Source organism: Ctenopharyngodon idella, chromosome 2, assembly GCF_019924925.1.
Source record: "Ctenopharyngodon idella isolate HZGC_01 chromosome 2, HZGC01, whole genome shotgun sequence".
Taxonomy (NCBI): Eukaryota; Metazoa; Chordata; class Actinopteri; order Cypriniformes; family Xenocyprididae; genus Ctenopharyngodon; species Ctenopharyngodon idella.
Genome location: NC_067221.1, coordinates 38,302,413 through 38,314,311, shown reverse-complemented (window position 1 = coordinate 38,314,311; position 11,899 = coordinate 38,302,413). Strand labels below are relative to the sequence as shown.

General features: G+C 38.2%; 1 protein-coding gene across 1 annotated transcript; it reads left to right on the top strand.

Moving 5' to 3' along the window:
* The first annotated feature begins 260 nt into the window (after window positions 1-260).
* Window positions 261-11,623, top strand: mcm6l (MCM6 minichromosome maintenance deficient 6, like). Its single transcript, XM_051863503.1, has 17 exons — window positions 261-416; window positions 494-640; window positions 1,110-1,220; window positions 1,497-1,746; window positions 3,353-3,518; window positions 3,691-3,836; window positions 6,195-6,345; window positions 6,861-7,002; window positions 7,109-7,250; window positions 8,134-8,241; window positions 8,333-8,488; window positions 9,107-9,235; window positions 9,457-9,618; window positions 10,191-10,302; window positions 10,607-10,807; window positions 11,121-11,260; window positions 11,366-11,623. The coding sequence occupies exons 1-17, from the start codon at window positions 322-324 to the stop codon at window positions 11,486-11,488; spliced, it is 2,481 nt and encodes an 826-aa protein (XP_051719463.1). The 5' UTR covers window positions 261-321; the 3' UTR covers window positions 11,489-11,623.
* The last annotated feature ends 276 nt before the right edge of the window (window positions 11,624-11,899 follow it).

The following is an 11,899-nucleotide window of genomic DNA, read 5'->3' as shown; positions in this document are numbered from 1 at the left end:
CGTGTTTTGGAGGCGGTTTCGATTTCTTCTGTTAAAAATAACTAACGAAATGTTTTTTATGAAGCTTAGTAGAGTAAAAAGTAAAGTAAAAGTTATATGGAAGTACTCTGTAGAGAACATTTTTTTAAGTATCTGTACTGTGATTTAGGCTACTGAAACCGACTAACGCCCCCTGTAGGAGGACAGATGTCTGTACAACAGAAAGGATATTCGCTATGAATATCCATGTATGGCACGTCGTTTAGTCGACGTAATGGCGCATGTATATGATTGGGCGGCTCATTACCGTGTACAGGTGTGTGTCAGCTGAGCGCGTGCCTGATGGAGCCCGGACCTGAAGCTGCGCCCGCGGGCGTGCAAGTGCGCGATGAGCTGTCCGAGAAGTGTCAGAAGTTATTTCTGGAGTTCTTGGAAGAGTGAGTGTATTTGGTTGCAGTACTTTTATATGAAGAGCTAAATTAACTTAACTTATAAAACGTGTCTACTTGATCAGGTTTCAGGATAAAAACGGCGATGCTTTGTATCTGTCTGACGCGCAAGAGCTGATCAGACCTGAGAGAAACACGCTGACCGTGAGCTTCAGTAACATCGAGCACTACAACCAGCAGCTCGCCACCACCATTCAAGAGGAATATTACAGGTGAACAGTAACAACAGCTGTCTTATTACAATATTATTTATCTCCAAAAAACATTGATATGCAAATTAGACAATCATTAGATAGGCCTATGCGAAAAATGCATGCATTAAATTACTTATAACTTACAACAACCCTATACAAAAAAGTAATGTGGCAGTACTATGTAACAGTGATGTCAGATATTACCATGTATTATTAATTATTATATACCATGGTATAATCATGGTAGTACTATGGTACTTTGTGTGCTTTAGGAGCAAATGTTTTTACAAGACAGACTGCCTTATCCATTCTTAATTTCATATATTTAAAAATTCTTCAGTTGACTGGGAATACAAATGTTTTCCCATGTTTGTTAAATCAACGTATTGCTGTATTATTGGGGAATGTTCATTTGTTGAATGAATCCGTCATCAGTTTGCTGCAGTCTTATATTAAGCTCATATTATCTGTCCTAATGTTTTTTCAGGGTTTACCCGTTTCTCTGCAGAGCAGTTCGCCACTTTGCCAGAGATCATGGAAATATTCCACCATCCAAAGAGTTTTATGTGGCTTTTTCAGAATTTCCATCTAGGCAAAAGTAAGTATTTCTGTTTTGTAGGATTTGACCTTTAAATAAAGCCCTCCTACCACTTTAAAGTGTTCATATCATGCTTATAGTTCCATATATTTCTATCATTTGCACTTTTTTTTTTATTTCAATTAAATTTTACACCCTCTTTTTGACCCTTACAGTAATATAGTAAAATATACATCTGTATGAAGATGTCTGTATGTGCTGTAAATTGCTTCTGTTATTATTGGCTAACCTCTTTGCATGTGAAGTGAGTAACGTCACTCGCTCTGTGCTTTCCAGGATCCGTGAGCTCTCCACCGCCCGCATCGGCACTCTGTTACGCATCAGTGGTCAGGTGGTGCGAACCCACCCCGTTCATCCAGAGCTGGTCAGCGGCACCTTTCTCTGTCTAGACTGTCAGTCTGTCATCAAAGATGTGGAGCAGCAGTTCAAATACACACAGCCGACTATCTGCAAGAACCCTGTGTGTGCCAACCGCCGCCGCTTCATGCTCGACACCAACAAGTCACGCTTTGTTGACTTCCAGAAAGTAAGAATAAGGGCTGTTTTGACTCTTTCCTACAGTTTGCAGTTACAGCTACCAAACTTTCAGAAAACATCCAAAATAAAAGAATGAAAACTTTTAATTAATTATAACGTGTTAATAAAAAAAATTGAAGTTAGCAGCTTTTAGTGGCCGTTTTCTTTGAATGAGGTTTTGCTCTTAAAGCAAATCCAGCAGGATGCCATGTTTCATAGTCTCCTAATTTTACATTTTCCTTAAGTGATGTTGCTAATAATTGTTGTTTTATTTTACAGGGCACAAAGCATATTTATTTACATGCATGATGTGTTTCCTTAAAGCTGGTAGTGTTGCCAAATTTTCTACTCCCTGCCAAATTATTACCCCCCTCTTTGAAGTCGCCACCTTATTGCCTTATCCTAACCCCACCCCTAATACTAAACCTACCAATACTAGGTGGGTAATAATTTGGCGAGGGTAGGAATTCGGCACAACACCAGCATGAAACGGAAGTTGCGAATATTCTAATGTATATCCAAATGAAATGGCTTCTCGAAAAAGAAAAATGTAGGGTGGGACTTGATTTTGTCCATGGGGAATTGATTGGGTGGTTGTGGTTTGATATTGGTTGATCTCATGTGAGTGACAGGTTGCCCCACCCTCGCCCCAGTAAAAATGTAATCAGAGAAGAGATGTCACTGTGAGAGGGAGGGAAGTTATTTTGTTTAAAAATTACGAGGGCACGTGATTTAAAAAAAAAAATTTGTACAGATAAATCATTTATAATAACTGCAAAGAATTTTCCATTTTGATTTCATGGTGACTTTAAATAGTTTAAATATTTTGTTAATCAACCTTTAGTATATCTAAAAATTTCCAACCACTGAGTTGCTGATCAAAAAACGTCAGTAGCACTTTATGCGAATTTAAATTGCTATATGCACAGTACGGGACGCCATTACGCATTTTCTGAAAGAGTACTGAATCTCCTGATCAAAACACAGGCGAAGAAGAAGCAGAAACAAGCGATAGCATATGTAAGCAGATGCATATGTAAAATAACGCGATCATCAACATTAAACAGCATATAAATCAAAACTGTCTAACGTTACTGAATGAGATGTTGACCCAGGATGAGCTACAGGACTGAAGCTTTGGGGTGTTGATGGACTCGATCTACTCCATCTATGTTTTGATTATCATTCTGAATCCGATCCAGAAGTAGTCTTTGACAAAATGCGATTTTCGCAGCTTTTTGCTCAAAATATTGCTTTTAAAAGGTTAAAAGCAGAGGGTATATTTCGATATATTGCATGTTTAGATATTCAACCAACAAAATATTCTGGGGGCTATGAAGATTTTGTAAGAAAATGATCAAATTCTGGCAACTTTTTCAAAAACACTGGTGGGGAAGGAGTTAAATAGTTAAAGTTCAGTTTAATTTTCTAGACAAATTCTCATATGCCATATTTGCAAGTATTCATTTCATTAGCCTTTTCACATGTAATTTTGTCTGTGTAAATATTGAATGGTACATTATAATCTTCATTGACTATCTAATTGTTCTAAATGGGCTGGTGTGCTGTATGTTGATGTATGGGTAGTTTATCCTGAACCTGCTTGACTTCTTCAGGTGCGCATCCAGGAGACGCAGGCAGAGCTGCCGAGAGGCTCCATTCCCCGCAGTGTGGAGGTGATTCTGAGGGCGGAGGCCGTGGAAACCGCACAAGCAGGAGATCGCTGTGACTTCACCGGCACACTGATTGTTGTGCCTGATGTGTCCGCCATGGCACTCGCTGGTTCTGTTCTATTTTTTTTTTTATTAATGCAATACAGATTTTATAAAATGTGTAGAGTATGTCTAAAATTGATGGGTCTGTCTTTACTGTATGAAAAAACCAAAACAAAAGGGAAGCCATTTGCCCACATGTAGTATTTTCAATCATGTTGGAATATTTCTTATCTTTATAGGCACACGAGCAGAAACCAGCAGCAGGGTGACGGGGAAGGAGGGCTTTGAGGCCGATGGCATTCAGGGGCTGAAGGCTTTGGGTGTCAGAGAACTCTCCTACAGACTGGCCTTCCTGGCTAACCATGTGGCCCCAACTAACCCACGGGTAAGACACACATTGTAGCAGATATGCGTTGCTTTGTATACACCAATGAGCCAAAACATTATGACCACCTGCCTAATATGCTGTTGCCAGAACAGCGCTCACCCGCTGAGGCATGGCCTCTACAAGATCGCTGAAGTGGTCCTGTGGTATCTGGAACCAAGACAATAGCAGCAGATCCTTCAAGTCCTGTAGATTGTGAGGTGGAGCTGCTGTGGATTGAACATGTTGGTCCAGCACATCTCACAGATGCTCAGTTGGATTGAGATCTGGGGAATTTGGAGGCCAGGGTAACACCTTGAACTCTTCATCATGTTCTTCAAACCATTCCTGAACAATGTGTGCAGTGTGAAAGGGTGCATTGTCCTGTTTAAAGAGGCCACTTCCACCAGTGAACACCATTGTCATGAAGGGGTGTACCTGAATGTTTAGGTAGGTGGCACGTGTCAAATTTACATGTACATGAATGGCTGCACCCATTCCAGCAGAACATTGCCCAGAACATCACACTGAATTGTGTGTTGTGACTCATTCCTCCCATAACCATCATTAAAATTTTGAGTGACTTGTGCCACAGTAGACCTTCTATTGGCTTGGACCAGACGGGATAGCCTTCGTTGGCATCAATGAGCCATGGGCACCCAACACCCTGTCACTGGTTTGTGATTTGTCCCTCCTCGGACCACTGGTTGTAAATTCACCACTGCTGACCTGGGAGCAATCCACAAGCCTTGGCGTTTCAGAGATACTCTGACTCTGTCGCCTTGCCATAACAATCTAGCCCTTGTCAAAGTCGCTCAGATTTATTCCTGCCCATTTGGTTGAATTGATTGTCTGCTTACCATCTAATCTACCCAGACCTTAATATGTGGCCTTGTTAGGAATGGATAAACGATATTCTCTTTACCTGTGGCTGGTCATAATGTTTTGGCTCATTTGTGCATATTGCCTTTTTAAAATGTTTGCTGCCAACTGATTTAAAAAAAAACCCATTAGTTCTGAATTTTTGGGATTAACATTATACATCCCACATTTAGCTTAAATTAAAAAAAAATATATATTTTATTTTCATTTTATTTAAAAGTCAAGGGCATCTAGTGAATTAAAAGAAAAATGTAAAACAATTCTCACTAGTCCACAGCAGTCCACCTGCTACAGCCCTAATGTCATTAATTTAAGGTCATTATATAGTGATGCACAAAAATTTCAGCTACCGGAAATGTTCAGCAAAAATAGCTAATAAAATACATTTTCCAAAATACAATGACAGAAACCGTGTCTATTTGCTGCACATAATTTGGATAAGCTACAACAGGTAAAGATGTCAGGAGCGTGGACGCACTTTACCATGGTCAAAAAGTATGCTAAAGTTAGTGTTGTGGCAAATTTGATGTCTCCGTGTCCCTTCAGTTCTGGTCTCAAAGAAAAACTCTGAGTCGAAGTTCCAGGTCCCAGGAGTTATTGACAAGCAACAAAGTGAGATGCCAGCTCCACATCTGAATCTCTTGCAAGGGCACAGTTTTTATACATTTTTCTTATCTGTTAAAACAGTGTAAGATCCACCCATACAATTCTCTTCCATGATCTCATTTACAGGTGCTCTCCTCCCTTTCTCTTCCTGGAGTCTCCCAAGTACTCCCCAACATTTTTACCAGTCACTTTTCCAATTAAACTGCAGGTGTTGCTTATGCAAGAGATAATTCTCTTTGTAAGAGTTGCCGACTGCCAACTAGTCTACATCTTTTGACTTTATCTCTTATGGGCCTTCTGCCAATTGATGGTCAACCCTTTTCCCATTGGCCAAATGAAACATTGTATCAAAACAGTCAACACTCCCCGGAGGCAAGAAGCCTTCATGTGACACCCTTAATAATGGTCTTATTCATTTCACAGCCACCTGTTGTCTGGTGGAAAATTACCAACAAAATATGCTTAGTGGCTAAGTTAACTTCTCAGCCACATCTGACCCTTATAGTCACATAGGCCAAGAGGCCTCAAAACAGTTCTAGCTTTTATAGTAAGCAGACTAATTCTACAATTGTTTTCTATAGGATGGATAAAATATTTCATCATTAGCAATATGTAAAATTTGGCAAAAATACTCGTTGCTGAAGAACTTTACTAGGACTAGTATAACTTTTCACCTGATAACACGACACCCTGAAAACATACTGAGTTCTGTTACCCAAAATTATTTACTCAGACTTTATTTTCAGATTTAGTTTTTCGCAAATTTGTCACATTTCTTTAACTTTGGCAGCCATATTAATATTTTTCTTGTTTTCTTTAAACCTTCCATCTACTGTATACCACTTGTCAGTTTTGTGATAGATTCCGTGTTTGTTATTGCAATGTTTTTAGTTTGGAGGGAAGGAGCTTCGTCAGGAGGATCAGACAGCTGAGAGCGTGAAGAACCAGATGACCGTGCAGGAATGGGAGAAAGTGTTTGAAATGAGCCAAGACAAGAATCTCTATCACAACCTCTGCACAAGTCTCTTCCCCACCATTCACGGTGCTTGCCGGTCATTTCTCAATGATCAGTGTTGTTCATTGGTTATAGGATGTTGTATTCACCTTTTTTGCAACTAAGTTGTAAGGTATTTTCTGTGAGTGTGCGAGACTTCTGATTCATTGGCAACTATAGGTAAATAAAGTGCAGTAAACACTAGAACAGGATGTGCTGCAAACCAGTGTTCATGATTACGTTATAAATTAAAGTATGATAACAAATACCAGTTTGCAGCATAACGAATTTTTGTACAGCTAAAATAACTGTAAGTGGATGATGGTTACAAATGGCCATACCTACTCTTACATTAAAAATAAGTTGAAAAGGAAAGATATTAAGAGGTTGAGGCAATTAGTATTAACTTGAGTTAGTTAACTTGATTTCCTTGCTCACTTCTACTACCTTTTTTTTTTTTTTTTTTTTTTTTTTAAAAGAGTTATCGCCAGTTTCTTCATGTCTTTCTGTTGAACTGCCATCTGCTAGACAGCTTGATTAATAATCATTTTTGGTTTTTGCAGGTAATGATGAAATTAAACGTGGGATTCTGCTGATGTTATTTGGTGGTGTTGCCAAAACGACCATGGAGGGGACGTCTTTACGTGGTGACATCAACGTGTGTATAGTTGGAGACCCGAGTACATCTAAGAGCCAGTTCCTCAAGTAAATATGATGTGTGAGAAGCACTTTCTCTGACCGTTTAAACCTAAAATACATTGGAGTATCTAATGGCTGGATGGGGGGGATGTATTTGTGTTTTTTCCCTCAGGCATGTGGAGGATTTTGCCCCCAGAGCAGTGTACACCAGTGGTAAAGCCAGCAGTGCCGCCGGTCTGACTGCTGCTGTGGTCAAAGACGAGGAGTCGCATGAGTTTGTCATTGAAGCAGGAGCCCTCATGTTGGCTGATAATGTATATTTGCCCATTTTAAATTAATTCCTATTGCTTATACTTGGAGGATGGCTGTTTTGACCAGTAAGCAACCACCTCTAACATCTTGGCAGAATAAAGCGCTGCAGTGATGACGTGTTTTTGTTGGCCAACCCGGAAGTTGGCATCACCCTGGTTCACTCGTCAAAAACCCAATATGATTTTTACATTTGGCTTTTAGATTATTGTAGAAAATAAGCTCTGACACCAACAAAAGCTTATGATTCTTAAGTTTTGTTCATCATGATAATCTTCACAAATTATCACAGCTTTTATGAATTGTTGCCTATATACAATCACCAGAAGTAAAAGCTAAACGTATGCTATAAACAAACGTCACATGACTTCAACATCACCACCATTAAGCTTCCAAAACTTTCAGGCTTTATTTAGACATTTTCTCTGAAAGTTTGAGTTAGAATAGTTTGCTAGAGTGCAATTACAAACACAGTGAGGCTGCGAAAGAGGACTAGTGAGTAGATGAGTTTACCTGTTCAGTGTGATGTTTAATGTCCCCAACAACCTCTATAGTCCCATTTAGCCAACTTGTTAACAACAACCTTTTTCAAGACAAGTAAATGCTTTAAAAAAAAAAAAAGCACAAGAGGGTTTTACTGATGTATTTTATGTTGTTGAATAAAACCTGTGAAAATATATTGAGACCTTATTTCAGGCATTTAACCAAAAACTCATTGACTTCAGGATGATTGAACCTGAAGTTATAAAACGCTCGTTCGTTTCTAGGTTTTGGCCTTCAAAAATACATCATCCCTGCAGCGCTCTATAGCAATGATCAGACAACCTCCCAGAAAGAGTCTTCAGAACTCTTCAGAAAATCTAATACTATTTAATGTCGTGTTTATAGGGGGTTTGTTGTATTGATGAATTTGATAAGATGGACCTTAAGGACCAGGTGGCAATCCATGAAGCCATGGAGCAGCAGACCATCTCCATCACAAAGGCGGGCGTTAAGGTGTGCGTTCCTCTGTTGGGCATGTCTGTTGTCGAAAAGCATTGTCCGTTTAATCTGTAATCCACCTTATCTAACCCTTTCTGTGTTCAAGGCCACTCTGAATGCTCGCACATCCATCCTGGCTGCTGCCAACCCCATAGATGGCAGATATAACCGTGCCAAGTCTCTGAAACAGAACGTCAACATGTCGGCACCTATCATGTCCAGATTTGATCTTTTCTTCATACTGGTGGATGAATGCAATGAGGTCAGATAACATATCTTTTCTTATGTTAGATGTACACTGCTGTTAATAACAAGATTTTGAGATTAAATAATTTTTCTTTACATTCAGCAAGGATGCACTAAATTGATCAAAAGTGACAGTAAAGACATAATAATATAATATTACAAAAGATTTCTATTTCAAATAAATGCTGTTCTTTTCAAAGAATCCTGAAAAACGTATCATTGCTTCGACAAAATATTAATCAGCACAACTGCTTTCAACATTGATAATCAGAAATGTTTCTTGAGCCGCAAATCAGCATTTTAAAATGATTTCTGAAGGATCATATGACATTGAAGACTGGAGTAATGATGCTGAAAATTCAGCTTTGCATCAGGGGAATAAATTATATTTTAAATTCTATTCGAATAGAAAAGTTCTTTTTGGGTTTTTTTTTTTTTTTTTTTTTCTTCTCCCCTCTCCCTCCTCTCAATATTGCCACAATATTTACTGTATTTTTGATCAAATAAATGCAGCCTTGTTGAGCATAAGAGACATCTTTCGCAAACATTAAAAAAACTTACCGACCCCCAAAATTGTGTAAAGTACTTCAAAAATGACACATGCTGTTTTTTATTTTTATTTTTCTTCTGCTAGGTTACAGACTACGCCATCGCCCGTCGGATTGTAGATCTTCATGCCAGGAATGTTGAGTCTGTAGAAAGAGTTTACAGTACTGATGAAATCCAGAGATACATACTGTTCGCCCGCCAGTTTCAACCAAAGGCAAGACACTACGTTATTCAAGTTGCCATTCAATGAAATCTAGTCTTTCACTGTAGATCTCAAATCTTTTTATCAATTTTTTTTTTTTTTTTTTTGAGCTAGACAATTTGAAGAAAGTCATAAAGCTTTGGAATTACATTAAAATGACAATTTTTGGTTAAACTGTTCCTTTTAATTGTATTATTTATCTTTCATATTTGAGTGATTAACCTCATCTGTAGATAACCTCAGAGGCTCAGGAGTTCGTTGTGGACCAGTACAAGCGTCTGCGGCAGCGGGATGGAGGAGGAACCACCAAGTCAGCCTGGCGGATCACAGTGAGGCAGCTGGAGAGCATGTTGCGTCTGTCTGAGGCCATGGCCAGACTGTACTGCTCAGATGAGGTCAGTCAGGATTGCTCTCATTAGAGTCACAAATGACTTTTAGTGTTACTGGACTAATAGTGCTGCGTTTGATATTATCGACCACAACTTTCTTTTGAATAGGCTCAAATTACTTTGGCATTAGTGGAATTGCATTGGCATGGTTCAATTGTATCAGTTTATAGCAGTAAATGAAGAGGTTTCATATCTATCACAAGTTCAGTATGGAGTACCGCAAGGCTCAGTATTAAGTATTAATTTCATAGTTGATTACATTTACAGTTATTGAACTGAACTGAATCAACACTAAACTGATTTTAACAGAATAAGGACTGTTTTTGTTTGTTTGTTTGTTTTTTGTTTTTTTTTAAAGCTGCTTTACAGCAGAATTGAATTGTTTCCATTGAGTCATTTTCCTGTTTATCACTGTAAAGCTGCTTTGAAACAATCTGTATTGTACAAAGCGCTATAAAAATAAATGTGACTTGACTTTTCAGCGCTCTTCCCATAAACTGCTTCTACATACACTGATGTGCATCAGACACTGCTTATGTAGAGTTTGAAATGTGTCATCTTTCTCTTTCTTTGGTAAGGTTCAACCCAAACATGTGAAAGAAGCGTTTAGACTCCTAAATAAGTCCATCATTCGTGTCGACTCACCCGACATCAATTTTGACCAGGAGCAGGATGATAACAATGTGAATGGTGAGATGGCTATCTTTTATACTATTCATTTCCTTTTTGTGAAATAGGGACCATTTGTCAAATATCTCCAATATAATGACTCTCTGCTCTAACAGTAAGAAAATAAGCTGTTTGCAAATGCCACTTGCAAATACCTTTTGCCACTCTATTTTGTTACGAATGTATCACTTCCATCCATTTAACAATCATTACCAGTTATTTCATCATGTTCAGCAATGTCATCAATAAAATCTAACATAAGAGGTCATGCGGTGTAGTAGGAACTTCTAAAATGAAATGACTGATTTCAGTTGTGCTTCCACAGATCAGAATGAGCTGTTTGGTAAAGAGACAGAAGGTCAAAATGGAGGTGACGTGAACGGTCATCCGGTGGAGGCTATGGACACTGATGAGCCGGAAAAGCAGGAGAAGCCGGCGGTAGCCAAACCTGCTATCAGAATGTCATTTGCAGAGTACAAGAGGGTCTCCAACCTGCTGGTGCTGCACATGCAAAAGATGGAACAACGCAAGTCCTGATTCCCCAAATAATTGTTTCTTTTGTTCATTTTGTTTTCCCATTGAGGTTTGATGTGCAATAGACAATGATTATAACTGTTTATTTCTCTGTCATTACTTAATAATAATAATAATAATAATAATAATATTATTATTAATAATAATATTATTATTAATAATAATAATAATAATAATAATAATAACTATAATAATATTATTAACAGGTTAACATTGTAGGTCAGCCTGTCATTCTTTGCTATGTAAACCATGCATTACTGTGCAATTCTTAAAAAGTGACCCAAACCACCAACTTTCTCGTTTAGTGGATGAGGAGTCCTCTCTGAAGAAAAGTGAACTCATTAACTGGTACCTGAAAGAAATGGAGAGTGAAATTGATTCAGAAGCTGAACTCGTCGCTAAGAAGAACCTCATTGAAAGAGTGCTGTACAGACTCATCCATTATGTCAGTATGCATTATCACTCTTTATCACTGTTTTATTAGTCTTCAGCTTGACAATGCGTTGTTTACTTGAACTGAAGCTGTGTAAAGTGCCTCTTTCTTTTTAAGGATCATATCATCATAGAGCTGACTAAAACAGGGCTGAAAAAGATCAGTGAGGATGGAGATGAGCCCGTCATGGAGGAGGATCCGTTCTTGGTGGTGAATCCCAACTATATACTGGAAGACTAGTAAAGCTGGCTTTACCAACCTTGATTATTTTTACTTGTTGATTTTGGTACCTCTATAATCTTTAATCATGACTAATGTAATATGCAACATTTTTGATGAAGTGAATCAGAAAAATAAATAGATTTATATTTTGCATTTGTGCCATTTGTTTTTTGAACACTAGGTGGCAGGGTATTCTCAGTGGTTCTCAGTATCTTTTAATTATTGGCAAGTGCATTAAACAAAATGCAATAGAAAAAGAATATAGGTTAAACAGTAGTCAGGAGTATCAAGCCGTTATACAGCTGGGACGTTACACAAAGCATTTAAGTTAGCCTATACATTTTTAGGGAAGAGAAAATAGATCATTTACGCTTTACCTAAATATGTGACAACTGCTGAAGCATAATTAATTGTGTTGAATTTCAGTCA

Bases quoted from the DNA above. Each gene is read 5' to 3' on its own strand.
- mcm6l (XM_051863503.1), top strand. From the start codon at position 322: ATGGAGCCCGGACCTGAAGCTGCGCCCGCGGGCGTGCAAGTGCGCGAT. The intron at 1,221-1,496 runs GTAAGTATTTCT...TGTGCTTTCCAG, and splicing joins GAATTTCCATCTAGGCAAAA to GATCCGTGAGCTCTCCACCG. The intron at 7,251-8,133 runs GTATATTTGCCC...TCGTGTTTATAG, and splicing joins CCCTCATGTTGGCTGATAAT to GGGGTTTGTTGTATTGATGA.